Here is a 22468-nt window from a genome sequence, read left to right on the forward strand (position 1 = left end):
TATGGGTAATACTCCTCTCCAATCCTGAGCACACCACAGAGACACCTTATCCTTATGTGCCTATAGAGTCCAGTAGAGGGCTCCGTCTGTGCTTATAGAACTAGGGTTATAATAGCATAACCTTTGTTATATTACCACACAATCTAATAAATAAGAAGGAAAATCATTAGAACATTTGAATAAACTTGAACTCATAATTACTTTCCGCAGTTTTGATGTTTCAAATGTAATTTTATAATGCTGAGAAATCCCAGGAATCCAGGAATCCCGCAGAAAGGGAAGCAATAATTTCAAACATATTGTTTTAAAACCTTCTCTACACTGCTAGAATAAAATGAATCCTTCATTTATTTGTTGTCCTGAGTGTACTCAAATGTAAATATTCATTGTTACTTTTTAATGCCAACTGTCCTACAACTATTGAAGAAGAAGAAGAAGAAGAAGAAACATACTTTTAATGATCCCCAGGGGTAAATTACATTTTCTCTGTTCTCAATCATAGCTACAGCCCTGGTTGCAATTCATAAAAAAAACTCTTCATTATGCTTTTAACATTTTTTTTGTAAAAACATAATCCTTACCCTCCATGTGAATGTGTTTAAGGCTGTGGGAGTGTAGTTGAAGTGGACACTTGGGTGCTATCCAGATAAAGGGCTAGGGGCATTTGTCCCCCCTGCTGCAACTTCATACAAACTATTGTATCACACACAGGGCATTTAAATGGATCCGAGATGAACTCCCAAGTGAAGCCAAGTAGCTCTTGTGTCTTCTAGTCCATGTAGTAATCCTTTGTTTCTTTTACTCTGTTTTAATTGTGTTGGTGCTCAGAGACGTGGAGAAAGTAGATTATGTCAAGCCGGATTAGCATGATTCATTTGAAATTTTGATTCAGCTAATTAAATGCTAAAACATCCTATTTCTCATAAACTGCTGATAAGAGAATGGGGTGCGAAGGAACAGCCTTTGTCCTCCAAAATGATACCTGGGGACCAGTGAAGAAGAGGAGCGGGGGGAGGAAGAGAGCAGGTTGAAGACAGAAAATAGGACAGAAGAAAACATACTCAGCATAATGTGTCTGCTGGACTACCCAGATGTATATACCCCGCCCTATATGTGTTGTGTTGACAGTGAATAAGGCTACTGATGTGGCTGCAGGATATGAAAACCAAAAACTAACGTGGAAGATGTAAATAAACTTAGGATAACAAAACTACACACTCAAGCTGGCAAAATAAAACACCTGATTTCCAATCACATAATTTAGCTCCATGAGGCCTTACATTTAAAGAACAAATATATTAGATTTACCCTGAAAGTTTTTTTATTTTTCCAATAGTGTTCATAGAAGACATTTTAACATGTCATAACAAAAGCACCGGTGTAAATAATAAAATGAAGTCAACTCAAAATAAAATCTTACATTTGCTTGTCACTGAGTCTTGTTTTGAAGCTAGACTACGTGCCATTAAATAATTAATGCCTTAAAGGTCCAGTGTGTAACATGTTTAGTTGTTCATTATAAAAATCTGTGTTGCCCGTTCACAAACTTGTCCTTTTTCATGAATACTTACCTCCACCATCAATTCCAAGTATTCCTTTTGGCTTGAAATTTTACATTTGCATTCACATGAACTGGGGTTGACGCTCCATATTCATGCACCATCTTCAAATACGTTAGCCGGTAAGGGACATAGAGGACATACTGCTCCGCCTTTCGCGTTTTAGCTGACACATGATAAAATCACAGGTGCTGCTAATGCTGCTAACTTCCCGGCCCCGGCAAGTTTGAAGAAGGAAACATGGAGGACCACACATATTCAAAATCCAAACTTCAGGAACAAAAGTCACCCAGAAAAAGAAAAAGGATATTGAAAAGAGCAAGAGACCGGCTTTTTAAAGCGTGAATGCTAATGTAGCTATAATACATACTTTGAACTGCGTGGTGCGAGAGAGCTGATTGCAATATATGTTCTCAACGCTAGATGGGAGAAATTCCTACACATTGGACCTTTAACAAAAAACTGTACCGGTTTTCTGACCAGATAAATTTTTTTACAACTTTGCAGAGTCACCTTTGCTGAGTCACCTTTTCTGGCCTATTTTCTAGGCAACACTGGGACATTTAGATCAGTTTAGAGGATGTGATTGGGGATCACACCTCCCTACTGAGGATTCAGAAAGCAGGACAGTGTATATTTATGGCCAACCCAGATGTCTGGAAACAGAGCAAAACAACCTAAATCTGTACCAGCAGACATCCGGTGGGGGTGATCGTCTAGACAGTGTCTCAAGTGCTGCACTGAAGCACATCCCAAGTACTTCACTGCCTCTGGTCACTGTCCTTCAGAAAACCTTACACCTTCAGCGTATATTTGCATGATTGACAGCTGTCCTTGCATGTTCATCATAGCCTCCAGATAAGTCAAGACAAATGTTAAATTAGACACTGATTTGATGTGAAGGTTTATTGATACTTGTGTTTTTGCTCTCCCACATCTAGAGAGGCCAGGTAGGAACTGTAAGGTAGCTGAGGCCTGTTAGGGACTATCTGTGATGCTCGAGGACACTTCAGTTGCACGGCTCTTCCTGAACACAGGCCATCAATTCAACGACAGCTGCTCTGCTACGCTGCCAACCAGCTGCTGGCCAGGTACACACACATTCTGCATGGAAAAGGAAACTGTCTTGGAGAATTCTGGTCCTTATAATTTGCAACCCACTCCAGCTTAGCTATCTTCAATTCCTGGCTACTCCTGTTCAGAGCCCTGAGTGGTTACCCCTCAACCACAAGATTGGCAATTCGATTCCAGGCTCCTCCTGCCACACGTCTCTGAGCAAGACACTGAACCTGAAGTTGCTTCCCAGATGCTGTATGTATAGCTGTCCACTGCTCCAAATACTTAGGATAGGTTAAATGCAGTAATTAAATTTAACTACATCATATGTGACGAATAAAGTTTTTATTTCTTCACGTCGAAGTGTTAAGATGTTGAGCAAACATGTTTTGTTTGTTCGGGTATTAATAATTTACTCTCAGGGAGGTGGTTTATGATTTTCAAAGCATCTTGGTTGATAATGCATCTGAAACTCAGTCTTATTTTTCTCACTGGTGAATAATTAGGATTACCCATAAAAGGCATACAGAGTGGTGTTCTTGAACACTAAATGATTGGTCCGAATTGTCAGCCATTGGAAGGCACAGAAACTTTCCATCAGCTGTGCAAATTGTATGCTGAATTGTTAATTTTACAAATTTTGCTGTCGGGCAGAAACTTCACATCTCCATATTTGTCATTTAATTATTATAAATAATAAAAAAATCAATGCTATTAGTCACCCTTTATGTCCATCTGTGGCTTTACAAATATTTAAAGGTGAGCTATTATATACAGTACTGTTTGCAGATACATACTTGTATTTTGCGATATTACTAGCAGTGTTGGTCATCTTACTTTAAAAAAGTAATTAGTTACAGTTACAAATTACTTCTCCAAAAAAGTAATTGAGTTAGTAACTCAGTTACCACATTGTAAAAGTAATTAGTTACTCAGCAAAGTAACTGTGATATTATTGTTTATGTTCTATAACGCTATTACGTTCTATAACATCTTTAACGTCAAAGATGTTTATATTAACTGATTGAAGAATAAAAACACTATACAGTATTTTAGAACATTTGGTATTTATTTGAACTCAATAGATTGCAGCCTGCCATATGATATGCATAGAAATAAAAACATATAAAAAATAAATATTGAAAATAAAATTCAAGTGCAAAATTAAGACACACAAATGTAAACTTGGGGGAAAAAAACAAAGGAAAATCTGGCCATTAAATAGTGCAAATCTCTGTAACTGTTGCACAATAAACAGAACACTATCCAACTCTTAAATATTCAGTACAGTAACGAAATTAAATATTGAAAATGAATAATGTTCACACACTAGCTACATTTGGGCTTGGGGTTGGGTTAGCAGCAGCAACAAGTGTCGTGTTGATGTGAGGTGCTTTATAAGATTTGAGTTGCTTGAGGCAGACGTGGATAAAGTCTTTTTTCCTGGGCATAGCGTGCATGTTACATAAACATTCTTGTCTTTAATTTCAATGAGCGAGAAGTAGTGCCGGTACTTCCAGTTCGAGAACGCTACCTTTGAATGTCCCTGGCTCATTGCCGTTGTCGCTGTCTTGTGTAGAGTGGTTGTCAGAGCGTGCAGTGAGACAGCGTGAGCAGGGCATCCGCCCACCCAGCCAATCATCATCGCATTTGCAACGGTGTCATCATCCCCCCCCCCCTGTTCTCTCCAGGCAGCTGGTGTGTAGCCAAAGCCTGACACCTCGCGCTTCATTGAACCAAATTGTAGTAACGCACCACTTTACATTCTCAGTAATGTTAACGGCGTTGCAGCGATGGGAAAAATAATTAATTAGATTACTCCGTTACTGAAAAAATAACGCCGTTAGTAACGCCGTTATACTTAAACGCCGTTACTCCCAACACTGATTACTAGAACATGTTTACATGCTTTAATGTTCAAAAAATATATTTTTCTCATAGCCTACTGGCCATGGCTGCTGCACCTGTATTCACCCTCTGTATAAGACGCTCTGTTGGAGCGCTGTCTCTTCAAAAGGTGCAAAATGTTATGCAAGCGTTTAAAATGGTTACTGCAGTCCAAATTCAAAATACTGGAGAGACTTGTCTTCTCTGGCCCCACCCTCCCTAAACTTGAAGTTGACGGGGGTCGCCAGGTTGAGAAAGCTGAGGTTTGTCAGCTACGGCTGCTAAACAAAAGCAGGGGAAGAATAAGGCCGCAAGTTCGTCTGTACCCAGGGCACAGTCACCTTTCAGCAAGCCGTTCTTTAAAGGGATATTTCACTGCTGGAAAGATTAATATGTATTTAAATTGGGTCATTTATTTAGTAGAAATGTGAAATAATTTTAGACGTTGGTGCCTTCTAGACCAAGAAAAGCCAGAAAATGTATGGATGAAAGACAACAACTCCCAGAATGCACTTGCTTCACTGCCCTACAGGCCACTCCCAAGCCACGCCTACCAGTTACAGAGGAGGGAAATACAACTACTAGTTGACTCCAAACTGAAAAGACGCCGTTTTATCGTGAGTCTACGTGACGAGTTAGTTGATAAATTAATTGAAATGCTAGCCTTTTTTCCATCGAAATGGTGCTAAATTGCTTTGTACAGCCAAAACCAGGAAAGGACAAGCAGTAGGTTTCCATCATTTGCCGGTTAAACATTTGGAGCGATGCGAAGTTTGGAGAGGAAACCGATATGGAAAACCTGAAAAACCAGAGGGTTAGCAGTCGCCATTTCAAGCAGGAAAACTATGAACCGAATGTCCTTGGAACGAAGAGAACCACTCTGAAGGACACCGCAATTCCGTCGATATTCACCTTCCCAGACGACGAACAACCTGAGCCATCTGGTAGTACTAAACACATTCGCCTAGAGGTAAGACTCTCGCTAATAGTCAACTCTATTTCTGATCACACAGTAGCCTATTGTCTCATGAACTCGCCGTTTCATTGACTAAAATATTCACTAACGTTAAACATTGTGTTTTCGTTGTTCCTGATCGTTTACATGCTTATCTAAATAAACAATGGATGTATTTAGACAACCAAGGAGATGTAATCATTATGTCGTACTAAATTTGAACATTAAGCCATATGAAGGACATGTTAAACTATGAGAAACACATATCATGCCATCTCAGCATGTTTTTATGCCTGAATTAAAAACATTTTAACAGCATTTCAACCCCTATAATGTAAGGCCCTGTCACAGACAAATCTCTAAATGTCAGAAAGGTTTCCTAATGACTTTCTTTGATATAAATATAATTTTCTTATTGATCACATGTCCCTGATTGTATCTGACATGGTTTTGTAACTCCTATAATAAATACAAGTGACTTTTGGTTAATTGTAGTAGATGGTAAGCACAGAATAACCGCCAGCTACTCATAAGATTGTAAAAAATCTTCCTTTACATCCCAGATTTTTACAAATATGCAACAGTGGATATATACCACCGCCTTCGTGTACACATTTAAAGAGATTAATTCATGAATAATTTCTTAAAAAGTCAATTTTTATATCATAATGTGATGTGTGACAGGACTGACCGTGACGTGACAGGACTGACTTTGACGTGACTGACTTTATGGATTTTGTTGATGTAGTAAAATTTTTTGTGTTCTTCAACTTTTGGAATTATTATTATTTTGTTATTATTTATTATGTTTCAACTGATAGTTGAAACATCTTTTTTAATTTAATAACTGATATAGTCCAAACATATTTTAATTCAGTAAGAATATTCAATATAAAAACTTTCATTTAGAAATTAATTAACAATTCCTTTAAAATTCTTCGAAATTTCATTTAACAATTCATCGAAATTTCATTTAACATTCATTTCATTTAATAACATATACACACTAATGATAACAATAAACAATTAGAATTCCATAAATGTATTACATAAAAATACATTAAAAAAAACATGTTATGTTGACACACACACACACACACACACACACACACACACACACACACACACACACACACACACACACACACACACACACACACACACTTACTTTAATCTTTATACTCCGCAAGCTTTGCCCAAATGTCTTTTTGGATCTCATGGTGACGGTTGGTTACAGGCTGAGGGGGTGGAATGAATTGAATGACGTGCTCAAATACAAGTACCAGATCATGTCCTCTCTAGTGGGCCAGAAGAAGCGGTTCACTCCTACACGGTGCATGCATCTTACTTGTACCTGAACCTCATCAATGGCAGGAATGATACCTGGGTAGAGGTCTCCCTCATATTTTATTACACACCACTTTTCTATCACTTCTGGACCCCATTCAATTTCTTCTGTTGTTGGTGGTGAGCTTGGTGTGGCAAAGCTGAAGGCCTTGGTGTTATAGCATGTGCACTGTAGAATCTTGTCTACAGTGCACATGCAGCTCACATCGTGGTACACCATCTGCCCAGGAGAGGTAGTTACCACCTGGTGTATCCTCATAGTGGATGGGACTTGGGGGATGCCATCTGGCATGTCCTTCATTGCCCTGTCAATGGACACTTCACTTATATAGAACAGTTTCAGAGTGGTGCCTGTGTGCACCAAGGCCTCAAACAGATCCATTGCACTTTTGATGTTGCGTCTGTGGCTCACCAAGCCGATTCGCACACCTCTTTACAACACCTCCAACCCCATCTGGCGCCCCTTTCCCGTGGCAGGCCTAAAAAAACATCAACATCCCAGCTTGGAATCCCTTTTTGTGGAGGAGTGAGGTGAATAGGTAAAAGTTCCCCTTCTGGCGGTACTGTGTCCATCACTAAAGAAATGGACCACTGTGACAGCAGAAAAGGCATTCTTGACATGAGACAGAATGGGGCTTAGATGCTCTCATATTGCTGGGGGCCCCTTTAGTCGTGATGGCAAGATGGTGCTGAAGTAGAGTGGTTCAGCAACTGGGCCTACATATAAGACTCCAGTTTGCAGTGTTGCTTGCTCATGGAATGCACCTATTGCACTGCCTGGATCTCAGATGCATATTTACATATGTAATTCTCAGAAAAGTCCACATGTATAATGCATTCATTCTCAGCCATGTTCCTCTTCAGTTCCCTGCAGTATCTGTACTGTTGTCGGATGTTGAATGCATAGTGTTTGAATTTAACCAGCATGCCGTTGAAGAGCTCGATGAGCTCATCAAGCATGATCTCAACCTCCTTTTTGACTGTCTTCTTGAAAGTTGTTTCAATGCTTTCCTTTGTTTGTCCTGTCGTGGCTTCTGTGACCCACTGCATGTATGACACCTGGGCGGAGCCTTCAAATTCCCTGAGCAATGGGACGTTCTTCTCTTTGCATTTCCCACAGTCATTGTACATGCACTCTTTCTTGGTTTGGTCACATCAGATCTCTGTCGTCAATGTTTCCAGATCAGGAGTGTTAAGCAACTTCATGCTGCAAAGCTTTTGAGCTACAAAGCCCAAGTTCTTTCCCTATCACAAAGCGTTGGGTGCACAACCCAACAGGGCCATAGCCAGCAAAACAGAGTATATGACACAGATTTTCTTGGATTCTTTGCCAACAAGTATTTCTTGTGCAGGTTCTTCAGCGTGTCCACAAGGAATCTTTTTTGCATCCTGACCTTGTCTTGTGTTACCGTCTATTTTTTCCCTTGTTGTCATACGGCTGATGTCGTCTCTGGTATAAAAGGTTCTTACATTGTTTTTGTATACATTGTTTTGTATTGTTTTTGCAGACACATTTCTTTCTTGAGAAGGAGTATTGATTCCCTCTCACTGACTTTCATCGCCTTTGGGTAAAGCCAAGTGTACTTAGCATATTTCTGTTGTTCCAATGTTCCCTGTCACCAATGTACTGATCTGTCTTCTTGACTATTAACTGCTTGTTGAAGGTGTTGCTGTAGGTCTCCAATCAATGCTTCATGGTACAGGGATTTCCTTGCAATTGGAGTGTTTCTTGGTCTCGCATATCTTGCTTTTGTTGCTGGAGACCCTGACCTCATCAACACCTGTTTGAACCTTTTTTTTATATCACTCTTTTTCTCTTTTTTCAGCTGCTAAGGCCTCTTGTAGCTCTTTCACTTCATCCTGGAGTTTCTTCCTCTCTTTTTTGGAACGCTTTCGCCCCTCTATCTTTTGTCTGCAACATATCACACATATTCTCACACAACCATTAACAGTCATTAAAAGCTTACACTACTCTATTAAGTTACTGTGTAGTTGGAAATGGAAATATTACTTCATAATGTATAAAGTGTATTTTTCTATGATACAGCAAATTTAATCAATAGACATGTAACTGTGTGACATATGTGCATGTCATATCCTTGGTAATAATGTAGATATTACAATGGTATTACCTTTATTACCAAACTGTAATATGAAGTGGCACCATGATGGTAGTTGTTTCTAACCTTGAAAGCCCTGGCTCTGGCCCTGGCTCTGGAACTGTGGCCTCTCTCTTGAGCCTAGATCTTTTCTGTTGCTCTCTCCATAATTTTCGCCTATGTCTTTGGTCTCGCTCATTCAACTCATGAACTCTTTTCCTCCCATCCTTTTTCTGCCTCCATTGCTCCCTTTCTTTCTGAAGATGTTTCTCCTTTCTTTCAGGATCTGCATTTCATCGTGCCCGACACTGCCTTTGTCTCTCAGCTGCACTAACTGGAGCCATCTAACTGTAATCTGTATACATTGAAATATTTACAGTCATTATTACTCAAAGCTTATACATATTAGAATTATATATGTATTGCAATTTTATTCATATACAAAATGCAATCTCAAAAGCAGTCATAAGCCTAAAGAGGGAACATATTCAAAACGTTTGTCATAAAAGCATTAAAAGCTATACATTCACAGTGTATGTTTGTAATGTAATGTATTTATAAAATGTTTTACGACGACATGTTTTAAATACATATTATATACAGTTAAGGTAATAAAAAGAAACAGTATCATTCATTTGTCAGGCCCTGTCATAGGGCTGTCAGGCCCTGTCACACAGGGCCATGACCAGCCGTGACAGGGCCTGATGTGACGAGGCCTGACAGTCGGCCATTTTAACTGCCATTACTCAGCATGCTAGCTTCCTAGCATAAAAAAACTGTTAGCTTATAAGCAAGGCATTTCAGTAACATTTTAGAGATGTTTTGGTTTTCCAAAACTTTCATTCTATTCTAGGATATTTTAGTGTGACAGTGACTGACCCTTTAGCTCGTCCTCCTCAAAGAAAACCTGAAAAAACTAGCTTTAAATCATAAAATTCATTGAGAAAAACTTACCCTTCATCAGTGTCAGCATCAACTCAGTCAAATGATGTCAGGTCCTCTGAGTCATACCCTTAAAGGCATATTACACACTTTTGATGTCGTTTTTTTATCTAACGTGACAGGACTGACCGAAAACATGGGGACAGTTGTAAATACGATTTATTCAACCCAGTATCACGCCTAAGCGTGTAATACACCCGCTGGTCCACTGGGTTTTGCGTGTCAGTGTCACGGTTTGCCTCTCCGAGGCGTGAACATTACACGCATTATGAAGGTACTCTACCAGCAGGGGGCGATACTTTTCCTCAATGCCAACAATTCCCCGCCGACCAAAGAGAAGAATAGTATATTCCAACTTCCTTCCCTACCAGGTAAGAGAAAGATACATCCTTGATAGATTAATGTATTTTAAGTAATGAATTGCTTTTGTTTCAACTGTGTTAGCTATATTACCTGTAAGTGTTGCCATGTTAATTTAATTTCGTGGTAGAGAGCCGAAGGTTATTAACGTTAGAGATGAGAATTGAAGGATTTAGGAAATAAGTAGCATAAATAAGCTAGCGCTAGCTCGTTTTAGCATTCCAACGTTAGCTAAAAGGCTAGCTTTATATATTTTTAATTCATTAATGGTTTTTGTTTAAACTGTTATAGCTTGTCTATGAGTGTTGCCATGTTAATTGCATTGCGGTAGAGAGCTGAAGGTTATTAACTATTAGCTAATAAAGTAACGTGATTTACATTAATACGCTAACGTTAGCTAGCTCTAATGTTAGCTGCTGAAAGGCTATCTTGACAGGTCCGACGCGATCCGTCGGAACGGGTCATGTCGTGTCCGGTTGGATCTATTTAAGCAATCGTTTATCCTTATTTTGCGTACTTTCAATAATGCTGTAAAGTGTTGTAAACATAGTTTTAGCCTACGTTACCTCTGACATTACGTGTATTCGTGAACTGTAACGTTAGAGCTTTGTAATAGTGAGCTCAAATAGCAATCGTTACTGTCCCTTATTTTGCTAATATTCATGCAGTTTACATGTTGAGTATGACTAAATACAAATTGTTTACATTAATCAACATCTCCATCAAGGTTATCTTTTTTTTCATTTTGATACACTTCTGTATTTTTAATGTGAGAAATTCATGCTTGCTGCAAGATAAATAACCATGTTTTGTTTTTATTTTCCTCTCTTTGACAGCTCCTGTTACCAACCACCCTTGTCCCTATTACCTCCACCTCTACAGTACCTCCTTTATTAATAAACCAACGGCTCTTTTAAGAGCCACTCCTAATATTTTCGACATACACAAACACACACACACACACACACACACACACAGGCAGTTTCTCTCTGTCTCTCTTTCTCTCTCTGTCTCTCGCTCACTCTCTCTGTCTCTGTCTCTCTATCTGTCTCTCGTTCTCTGTCTCTGTCTCTCGCTCACTCTCTGTCTCTCTCTCTCTCTTTCTCTCTCTGTCTCTCTCTCTTTCTCTCTCTCTGTCTCTCTCTCTGTCTCTCTCTGTCTCTCTCTCTCTGTCTCTCTTTCTCTCTCTCTGTCTCTCGTTCACTCTCTCTGTCTTGCGCTTCCCCCCCTGCTGCGATCTCCTATGGAAGGCCTACTGTCTTCAAGTAAGTATTGTCATTCTATTCCTTCTTTTGTATTTCACATTACTGTCTTACTGACCAAAAAACACAGTGCATGAACATTTGAATGTGCCTATGGCATTATTTTTTTCTGACAATGTTTTTGTCTCACTTATACAACATAGTATTGTTGAAATGGCTGATCAGCAAGACGACTGGGAAGCAGAAGATGCTATTTTCCTTGCTGATATGCTTCTGGCTCAAGAAAAAGACTGTAATCTTGCCAGTGTGGGAATTAGAGAATGATATTTGTATTTCAGTGTTGTCATACAATGCTATATTTCTGCCATCCAAGGAAAAGAAAGCCAAGGGCGAAGCAGACTCTGCTACAGGCAGTAGTTTTCAGGTCCGATGGGTGGAAAAAAATGCTGAAGGAAGTCCACTGCTAAAAAGAAGCAGAAGTGGAGAGACACGAAATCGTGCTTCAGCTACAGGTAGTCTTCCAAGATTATTTCTAATTACCCACCTCAAGAATTGGAATTAACCTTCATTAGATCCAATATGTAGTTTGGTATTTTTTATCTAAGCCCTATGTAATTACATTTTGTTTTTGTTGTTTCCTTTTATAACATTGACCACAAAAATAGGGGGTGTTTCTTTTATTTTCGGATATTAATAGGGTTTCTGTTTCCTATTTTTGATATTTTTTTCCTTTTAAATATGTTAAACTGTGCCATTAGAAAACCATAAGGTGGATCTGTTATGTATGTTTTGACTTCATCTATTTTGAAATGTATATTTTAAACTAGGACTATAAATGCATTCTGCAATGTTAATTTTAATGTCAACTTCTGCTAAACTAATCCAAAGATGTGAAATGTAAGTGAAGCAGTCGTGGTCAGGTTCATATTACCGTATATTGAATGTAACTAATATTGATTTACATGTAACATTTCCATATTATAGCCTGAAGTCACCAAACAAACATTGTATTTGTATGCCTATTACAGCCTGTTTCTATCTATCTTTTTAGTTTCCGTGGTTCCCAGTGAGGACTCTATTCCTTTTGAGTCAGCTGAGGAGGTTCTCACAGTGACCCAATCAGACTCCTCTCAACAGTTATTTGGTAAGATGAAACCCTACTATAATTAAGCAAGTTAGTAAAAAGCATGAAATGGATGTTTGTTTTATTTTACCTGCTTTTCAGAGACTGAGATGAACAAACTGCAGGACATTCTGCAGACCTCAGAAGATAATCCAGATGCAAGTGGGCATCCTTCCACCTCCACATCATGGGGCTTGCGCCAATCTGCAGCCCAAGATGAGTGGCGGAAAGCGAGGTCTCATCATCTGAGCTGCTTGCTGTTCTGCAACGTGGTTCCAGAGAAGAACTGCAGCCACTGCACATCTCCTGCCATCATTCGATGCAGAGACTGCATGCCAGAGGAGTGGCTGTGTACGGAGTGTGACATACACATCCACAAAAAACACACACTCCATAACAGGGAGTCCTGCATTGGGGGAATTTACAAGCCCATAGAGCCAACAGTGTGCTGCGTAAAGCAAAATGGCGGATATACACTCGTCAATCAAGGTAGTGCTTTGATCTTTTTGTAAAGAGTGGTGAAGTTGTGTCTTTTTTTTTTAAAATTTTAATTTAATAATAATAAATTGCAAATAATTGTTTAAAGCTTCTCACTATTTATTGAACTTCTCTCTTTCAGTATGTCTTTTGCCTACAGTGAGGCCTGTCCAGTTGTGCACGTGTGATCCTGCAACCATAACAGAATCAGCTGGTAGAGCAATAATTATGGTTTGCATAAATGGTATGAACTATGGCTTTTTATTTATTTATTTTTTCTTTTCCTGTCCAGAGTTATTTTCAGGACCTAACCATGCATTAAATGTACTACCTTTTCTTTTTATAGGTCAGTATGATTTGCACTTGCCAAACTTGTCTTGCAAATTATGTCTGACACAGTGGACACCTGACATGAGTGACCTCATACGCGGTTAGTGCGTGCGCCAGCATCTGTGAATGCTGACACATTGTTTTCAATGGATGTCTTTACTTCATTTGAAGAGTTGAAAACTGTGGCTCCCAGTTTGTCCGCGTCAGGGTTTTGCGGATGTTGGAGAAGAGGACCTGTCAATTTGGAAGGGTAAGATCAGCGTGGATAATAGTTGCCTCAAGTAAAATATATTTTATAACTATTTAATTTGACTTTTAAATATAACTTGCAAATGTATAGGCTGGCAAAATCCACGGAGACGTATTCCAAAGGAGTTATTTGGAGTACACATTCTGCCAGTACCATTGTGAGAATATGGCCAGTGTAGAGCACTTCACCTGCCCGGCATGTACACCCAACATGATAGCTCTTTGCGCAGATGGCAACAGAAAGCAGTACCGATTTCGACAGTCAAAAGGGTTGGTTGTTTTACACTAAGTCAAATGAACTGAACAAATAATGTCTTACACTGAATAAGATCTTTTTTCTTATTTTATTTAGGTCAGAGCAACCATATTTTGACGGTACTTTCATCGCCAAGGACGCTGAAGTACAGCATTTTGTTGAGGAGATCAGGAGTAAAATGAAAAGTGTTAGTTAAATATTTATATATTGTTTTTGCAATGTATGGCTTAAAACTTGAAATGTAGGATTTTCCATTACAAATTAGTTATTTCTTCCCTCAAGACCAGATGGTGTCAGCTTAAATGGAACAGACTAGTATCTCCCAACCAGATATTTAAGCAATATGTTGCATCTCATCAAAGTAATTTGGGGTTTGAAATTGGGTATGTGTGGTGACATCCAAAGTGGCTAGATTTTGGTAATAGGTAGTGAGTTATTGTTTGTTAAGCTGAAGATAGGAAAGTGAAAGATGCATTTTCTGAAGCTCATTGAGCCCTGACTAAACCTCCAGTTGTATTTTGAAAGTAAATATTTAATGTCTCCAATCATTAAACAGATGCTCTTTGGTGTAATGTAACCTGACTCCATGGTCCTGATGGATTAAATAATTACATAGGATATTTTTGTTTTGTTTTTGTTATAAGCATAACTATTTTGTCAAACTATTTTGTCATGCAGACTGCCGGCAGAGGAATCTGTGGAGCCAGTCAGTGGTCTGCTGCACGGGAGACAGCCAGAAGAGCTAGTAAACTGGATGAAGAGGGCATTGAGGTGGTTGTTTGCCGACACGGAGTGCTATTGAAGGCCCTCAACATGTATAGGGGGGAAATATTTGCTTATCCGCTGTTCCTGCAAAAGGAGCTTCAGGCAGCCACAAATGGACAGTTCTTTTGCACGGATATTGCTTGCAAGTATTGGCCCTACCTTGAAAAGTTGTCGGTCTCCATGTCAGAACTCAGACCTTTACTGCAGATGAGGCCATTCCTTTCTGTCATGCATGCCAAGGCCCATTCAACAAAGTGTGAGGTACTACATGTTCTTTATCATACAAATTTAAACGGTAACTTTTATGTATAATACATATGATTATAAAATAAATGTCCACACTGATTTGTTAGATAATCTGGAGTGGCAAAAATCAAGAGGGTGCTGGTACAACTGCAGGGGAGGAGGTCGAAATGGTAAACAGCTACCTCTCTCGTTGTGCCCTCACAACCAAGTACATGACAAAATCTGGTAAGTCGATCTAATCTTTGTTTAAGATAAAACTCTAAATAATCCCCTATGATTGTTACATTTATCTGAAATTAAAGCTCAACTGTGAAGAAGTTGACTAACTGAATGACCATTAATGGGACTTTCCTCCATCACTTATTCATTATGTTTAAAAAGCCAGGAATGACATGTTAACAGTCCATGCTATTGGATGGAACCGACGGAAGCAGGAAGGCCTTCATCTTGCATTATCCAGCAGATACGTCAAGGTATTGACCAGATAATGTGAGACATGATCAGGTTTACTGACCATATTCATTTAAAATCAATGTCATGTTTGACCAGTGTGTCTTAGATACTGTATAGACAATATAAAGCCTCTATGATTTGTCTTACCCTTTGAAGATAACATCTAAAAAATCTTGCTTTTTTTTACTGTAGACTTGTGAAAAGGCGGAGGCTGATTCTCAGAGACTGGAAGATTTGACCAATCAACTTGGTTGCCCTGAGAACATGGTGCATCAGTGGGTTCATGATGTCAGAGAATGGGCTTCCGATGGTATAATATTTTATGGAAATCCTTTACATAGTTTTCTAATGTATTGTGATAGTCAATTATAATATATGACTCAGACTTGTTTCCTTGCATGGCCCTGCACCTCCTGCTCCTTCCCCAGCCATTAGCTTTTGCTTGTACAATCTAAAAGATCGATCAGATTTGTTTTGTTTTTGGTTGTTTATATTGCTTTTGTATTTTAAGATTCTGCAGGTACCAGATGTGATGACCAACAACCTCTTCAGGAATCAATTGAAGAAATGTTCCTTGCGGTTCATCACAGAAAAGCCAGCCTTTATAATCAGACTGGTATGTTGATAACTGATCTAATATTGTCATTTATATCGCTTGCAGATATCTTGTCTGGATTGTTTTATTTCTGTATCTACTAGGGGTGGGAATCACCAGAGGCCTCACGATACGATATCATCACGATACTTGTGTAACAATACAAAATTATTGTGATTTTCAACATATTGCAATATTCTGCGATATATTGCAATTTCTTACCTTTTTGTCCAACTTGAAATTTTTCCCAATTTCAAATGATGTCCCCAAAGGAAACTTTGTCAACATCTGTTTTATCTAAAAAGATACTTTTCTCTGTTTGTTCATCTCACTTCAGTTTATTGCTGTAAAATGGGGATTGTCAAGCAGACAGACTGACCAACACGATAAAAGATTGATACTTGCGTCTGTGTATCGATACAGTATTACCACGGAAAATATTGCAATACTCTGCTGTATCGATTTTTTCCCCCACCCTTAGTATCTACAAGTCTTTAGTTTTAAAATCTATTTCTTTTGAATTTTACAGATACTAGGGCTATTTTGTCTTTTAATTCATTTGTTTTTCTTTTTTGATTTATCAATTGTTAAATGATTTTAAGTATAAGGCTTTAACAGTATTGCATGTATCATATCTGCATACACATACTTGTGCATTATGTTTTCTCTATTTTGTAACTATAGACAGCAACAAAATCCGACAGTTGCGACGAAGGAAATTGGGAGAAGAGAAGAAAAAACTGTTTGAAAAAATCAAGCTGTACAATGAGCAGGTTGCAGATGAGGAGCGCATCCTTGAGGATAAGGTGGAAAGCAGACTCTCTGTGGTGGAAGGAGACAGTGGGGCAGACTGTCTAATATGGCCGTGGGAAGTGCACAGCAGAGGTATTGAACAATTTCTGTATGTGTGTATTGCTAGTATTTATGGGTTTTGCTTAGGAGTTGGGCCATTTTTCATTACTCATTGCCAGACCCTTAATCTTTCGGATTTGGGTTTGGATTTCCAGGCTAGGTTTTGCCTACACTACTTATCTTTTAACAGGTATGCTTTCTGTACAAGTCAAACTTGTGTTCAAAGGATGTTGTTTTTGTGACTTCAGAATCGAGCAATATCCTTACGAAGAAGAAGATTTTTGATGTTTACATGTCAAAAATGCGGCTTCAAGAGGAAAAGATCATTTTGATAAGGGAGATGAGACAGCATTGCACCTACCTCAGAAAGCTGGCCTGGAGTCTCCGCAAAATGATGTCCGAAATGTCTTCTGGCAGGAACAGTGGTAACAAGCCAAATTACATTTTTTATGTTCTCCTTACAGTGACACTATAAATTCCTAAGCAACTTGTGCTGCAGGTCCTGCCTATTGATTTGACTGACACCATGACCTTTTGTCAGTGGTCCTTAACCCATCAAGTGCGCCGACTTAATTGGACAGTGCAACATTAACAACACCGCTCAACTGAAATTTACATGGCCAAACCTCGTCAATTGTTTTCCAGTGCAAAGACACACTATACTTTACAGGCAATGATAATAAAGTGCTACAGAAGGTTCACTTTATAAAATCAAGTGGTATTTTATAGTCACTGTTGCTAAATGATCTCTTTGTTCAGCGTTTTGTAATTTGCTCAGTAGAGATATCTAGTGAGGTAGGCTATGGCAAAAGGTCTGCGTGAAGCCTCTGCAGAAGTATAAATTAAGGGGAAAATGGCTAGGCTAGCAACTTAGCTTGTTTTTTATAATTGGGGTGCACAAGTCTCCATAAAGCACAGGTGAGTTTTCAGAATTGAAAAAAACGCGCTTCTGAAATCACTCAATGCGGTTTCAAGGTCCCTTGATGATAACAAAATCATATTTGAATAAATGTGCCCATTCTGCAACAACAGGGGAAGCCTATATGACCTGGACTATCACTTTGAGGTCCTCGGGTATTACATTATCTGTAGTTCATTCAGTAAAGTTAATGACTAGCTGAGCTACATTAACTCAATTGAGGTATTGTCACACCTCTTTTTCATTTTCTTTCTAGGCAGTTTAAGTGAAGAGGGGCATCGTGGGCTGCTGTGTCTTCATCAGAAAAGGCTTGCTGATGTGGAGAGATTCCAAGTCGTTAGCTCAAGGTACAGCGAGGCTTTAGGACCGAATGCTGCTTCTCTGCTTGAGGATGGACCCGAGGACATACCGGAGGACCACAAAGAACATGTATATGAGAGTTCAGATGAGAGTGATTTTGAGGCAGTGTAAACCAGTTTTCCGAAACACTAGCTTTATAGATGGAAAGGTATTGCATCGGTTTATGTATGTCAAGCGGATATAATCTTCCCTGCAAGAGCATGTATGACCTTCAGCTCTCTCAGAGCAGACACTTCCTCAGCACGAGGGTGGCTGCTCTGTGCTTGTGTAATTAGTTTCATACATGAAGATGTCATTATGTAACACTTCCAATGCTTTGTGTCACGCTCTCAGCTACCTGCACGAGTCTTGGTTGTAGAATTGTTATGCAAAGACTAAAATCTGCGCAGCATATATAGCTTGCGTGTGAGCATGTTTTATAAAACTAAAAAAAAAAAAAAAAAACAACACATACAAAACTACAAAACCAATACAACAACAAATATGTGCTGCAAATATAAAAATATGTAGCTAAATGCCTTAACTAATACGCAACTGCAAACTGCTCTAAACACAAATTAAGTAAAAAACAAACACTGAATACAAGTGCATTAACAGGGATTGACCACACCTAGAGGATGACACACACCACGCAAACTATTTAAATTCATTTTTACAATGACAATGTAGTAATTGTAATTTCTCTGCAGTTACATCTGCCATGTCGTGTTGTACATTTGGTTGGCTGTCAGTGTTTTCTATCTATAACTATTGTCCATCAAATCGCTCTGAAAGTGATCCCAAACAATATTGTTTACCACTGTTTGTCATTATTACATATATATCATGTCATGCTGTTTCACTTAGCACTCCTTTTTAGACAAGTAGAACTGTTTTGACTAGATATGCAGTGTTTAAGTTGCATATGTTTTATATAGCTACGTTAAAGATATCTTTACCGTATCTGCCCCATCTGTTTGGGGGCAGAGGACTAAATATTGTAAAATCATGCTCTTAACTGTAGAATTAATCGTCATTCAAAAATGTGAAAAACCCTGTTGTAGATATGTGTGCCCTAGTTTTTTTTTGTTTTATTGCCTAATCCAGTATATTGTTATTCATAGTGACAATGTGGCTCATTTGAATTGAAGGTACATGCTACTACATTTAACTTTTTTTTTTAAATTACAATGATCATTACCCATGAGTTTTGATTGTAGTGTTTCCTGTTTATACTGCTGTTACTGTTAAAAAAAATCAACAAATTTCCCAATGCCATTACTGCAGGAATAAAACAATGTGTAAGTGTAAGTGCATGTAACCTTGTTTATGCTAATATCTTCATGAAAATAAAATATGTGCAAAATAACAAATTTCTTTTAACATTGTATGCCAGTTGTATACAGGGTGATTAAAATAAGTAAAAATAATTTTCAGACAAAATAACATTTGACATTTTGGATGTCAAGTAAGTATACAGTTAGATATTGTATTAATTATTGCATAACATTAGAATAAATATATTTTTCATCATCCTGCTGAAGGACTGCTGTGGATACTATAATTAACACAATGGGGGTTCTTATTTGGGTTCTTTTACCAGGGATACTGGATTGCTAAATTGATATTTTAAAACTATAACGTTACATTAATCTACATTTACATTTTACATCATGGTATTAATTTATTTAATTCAATTACATTATTTTGGTCTTATTACTGGTGAAATATACCGTAATATGCTGCTGTAAACAAACACTACGGTACAAGCTGAGCGCACTCAAATTCCATATCCCACAATGCATCATTCATTCATGTCATAGAATCGGACAGCGATCAGGCAGTGCTTTAACGGCAGAATCGCTTCAATGTGGATATTAAATGAGTAATTTTGTCACCAGCAACCGTAGCTTAGTTTTTCCAGTAAGTTAAGTACCGTCTAATAACCATACACAGTATATAAGATAATAGGCTAACGTTTACTTAACCGGGGATCCGCCGGATGTGACGTAGTAATTGCGGATCCGAAAGACAAATCCCAAAAATACATATCACAAGTATATTGATTTATTTGTCTAACGTTGTATGTGAGGATGTAAACAATAATGATAACAATAATAATAAAATACAGTTTCATGTATTTGTCTCATGTATTGTGTGCTCGGTCAGCCGGCGGACGGCCGCAATCTGAAACGGAATGAAGCCCACTCACGGCGGGCAGCAGAAACCGGAGTCGAACACGTCCACCCCGGAAGAACTACAAGTATACTGGTTTGGAACAGATTCTGGGGCGCGTATCTAGTGGGAGTTGTAGTTTTGAAATATATTGGTATATTTCTCATAATTAGAAGTTGGCAGTGTATAATTTTGGATACACCCTGGGGTTTTTTGGGATGGAGAACACACTGGCGTCATCAGATTTTAAAAATCAAATCGTTAAATAGGTGAAAATAGCGTTTTACCATATTTGACAGTGCTTACAGTGGGTAAACTTTGGTGACCATCTACATAATAGCTGAGGTCCAGAGCTTTCTAGAACAGCTGGTCTTATGTGTGTAGCACCTTCTGTTGCTAAATGACAAGCCTTCAAACATGGACTGGGTTCAAGGTTCAGAGGTCAATATTTCAAAGCAGGAGTGATGGATCCTCTTCAGACTGACATATGTTACTCTCCAGATTGAGACCTTTCCAACGATGTGTTTAGTATAGTCTTACGACAAGGTTTTATTTTTTACTACATCATGGAGACCACTTTGCAGGCAATACTTTATTGTCCCCAGAGGGATATTTGTCAACATAACAGTTGACATATTGTTTTATCATACAGCTGGCATATACTTTAAATTAAAAAAAAACTCAGTGGAAGCATATCACAGCCAAAATCTATTGCTCATCTTTCACAAAGAGTGATTAAGACAGCCTAACCTCATGCACCATATAATGAAGCAATTGCCCCTGCAGCCAGAAGAAACATTATTTTAAGTTTCAATTGAGGCAAGTCCAAATCAGGCCTAGTTTAAAATAATGTCGAGTTTACATTGGTTTACCCTATATCTTCTTCCAGAAGACCTTATACTTGCTGCGCACACCGGTACGCACTCTTCTCGTTATAAATACGGACGTGCATTATGCAGTCCTGCACGAGCCTTACGCTCCTCCCAAGGTCGTCCCATATTTGTCCTAATAAGGTCCATGTTAATCAATCAATGAATATTTCAGCCTTGAAAGGAGCCCTCGATCACCAATCACGAAATGGAAAAAATGGGGAAAAAACACGATTCAGTGATTGTGAGATGGAGGTGCTCCTAACAGAGGTAGAACATCAAAACAAAATCCTGTTTGGAAGCCTTAACCCTTGTGTAGTGTTCATATTTTTGATACACAAATTTAATAATGTAATGTAACAGATTTAGCTCAATTTACAATGACACATCATTTATGTTTCGTATTTGCCATTTACCCCTATGAGATCACATTTATGATCATATGATCATTGTCGTTTTTGTTAAAAAACAAGGAAAATTCAATTATGCAGTTGTGCTTTTTTCTTTAAACTTAATCAAAACAGGTGAAAGTGCTTGAAATGTAACAATTTGGTAACTTTGTGTTGGAATAGCAGGTGCAGAAAGACAACATTCCCACACACAGACACCTACAATCAGACACTGGGTTGACACGACCACAAAAAAAAAAAAAAAAAAAAAAAAAAAAAAAAAAAAAACACACACACACACACACACACACACACACACACACACACATCAAACAAACAACGCATTTCACGGGGGAGAGGCAGAGAAGAGCAGCGGTGTACAAAGGCAATTGCGCTGGGTGCAAAAAGTCTTAGGGCCTGATTTACTAACACTAGAGCAGTTTGCGCTGCGTCTGTTTATGCGAGTTCGGCAATAGCGCACGCTATGCTTCCACATTTTGCTTAGTAGCCTATTTATCAACTCTGACACCCATCAGGCAATCAGCGTCTTTCTCCGCCCACTAGACCGTAAATTGCGCTGTAGCAAAGCGGTACTGTTGCTATGATACGGCTGAGTGCAGACTGAGATATTCCCACTGCTGATGCTAGGACTGTTTTATATGATCCTGATGCCAATATTTGTAATTTAGCGAGGAGTTTAACAACTGCTGTAATGGGATGTGAACGCTGAGTGGGAGATTCAATTTCATCTTTGATTTCTTCCAGTAACTCTAATATTGCACGGCTGCTTGATCTGTAACGCTAAATGATGTTGTGCTCCCTGACAAAGTTATGATTCTTGTGTTATAAATATTTTCAGCCTCGCCTATGTCGTCGTCTTGCTCAAATTACTGTTGCCATTTCACCAGCGGCATAAAGGTCTACGAGGAAACTCGACTGCGGCTGGTTTTGACCTGCTTTAAGAGGCGGAGAATTTCCCCCGCAGAATAGAGGCGCGCTCTTACTGACAGTCTTTGTAAATACC

General features: G+C 38.7%; 2 protein-coding genes across 2 annotated transcripts; both read left to right on the top strand.

The window, feature by feature from the left end:
- The first annotated feature begins 11362 nt into the window (after positions 1-11362).
- On the top strand, positions 11363-13442 carry LOC120547202. Its single transcript, XM_039782679.1, has 7 exons — positions 11363-11470; positions 11611-11695; positions 11781-11919; positions 12459-12551; positions 12633-13019; positions 13150-13251; positions 13354-13442. Exons 2-7 carry the CDS (start codon positions 11621-11623, stop codon positions 13440-13442), a joined length of 885 nt encoding a protein of 294 aa, XP_039638613.1. The 5' UTR covers positions 11363-11470; positions 11611-11620.
- Positions 13443-13562: 120 nt separating this feature from the next.
- Positions 13563-18143, top strand: LOC120547204. The gene is made up of 11 exons (XM_039782682.1): positions 13563-13587; positions 13678-13856; positions 13939-14029; positions 14521-14868; positions 14961-15078; positions 15235-15326; positions 15499-15616; positions 15818-15922; positions 16586-16786; positions 17002-17178; positions 17929-18143. Exons 2-11 carry the CDS (start codon positions 13753-13755, stop codon positions 18141-18143), a joined length of 1569 nt encoding a protein of 522 aa, XP_039638616.1. The 5' UTR covers positions 13563-13587; positions 13678-13752.
- The last annotated feature ends 4325 nt before the right edge of the window (positions 18144-22468 follow it).

The sequence above is a fragment of the Perca fluviatilis genome, chromosome 18 (assembly GCF_010015445.1).
Source record: "Perca fluviatilis chromosome 18, GENO_Pfluv_1.0, whole genome shotgun sequence".
Taxonomy (NCBI): domain Eukaryota; kingdom Metazoa; phylum Chordata; class Actinopteri; order Perciformes; family Percidae; genus Perca; species Perca fluviatilis.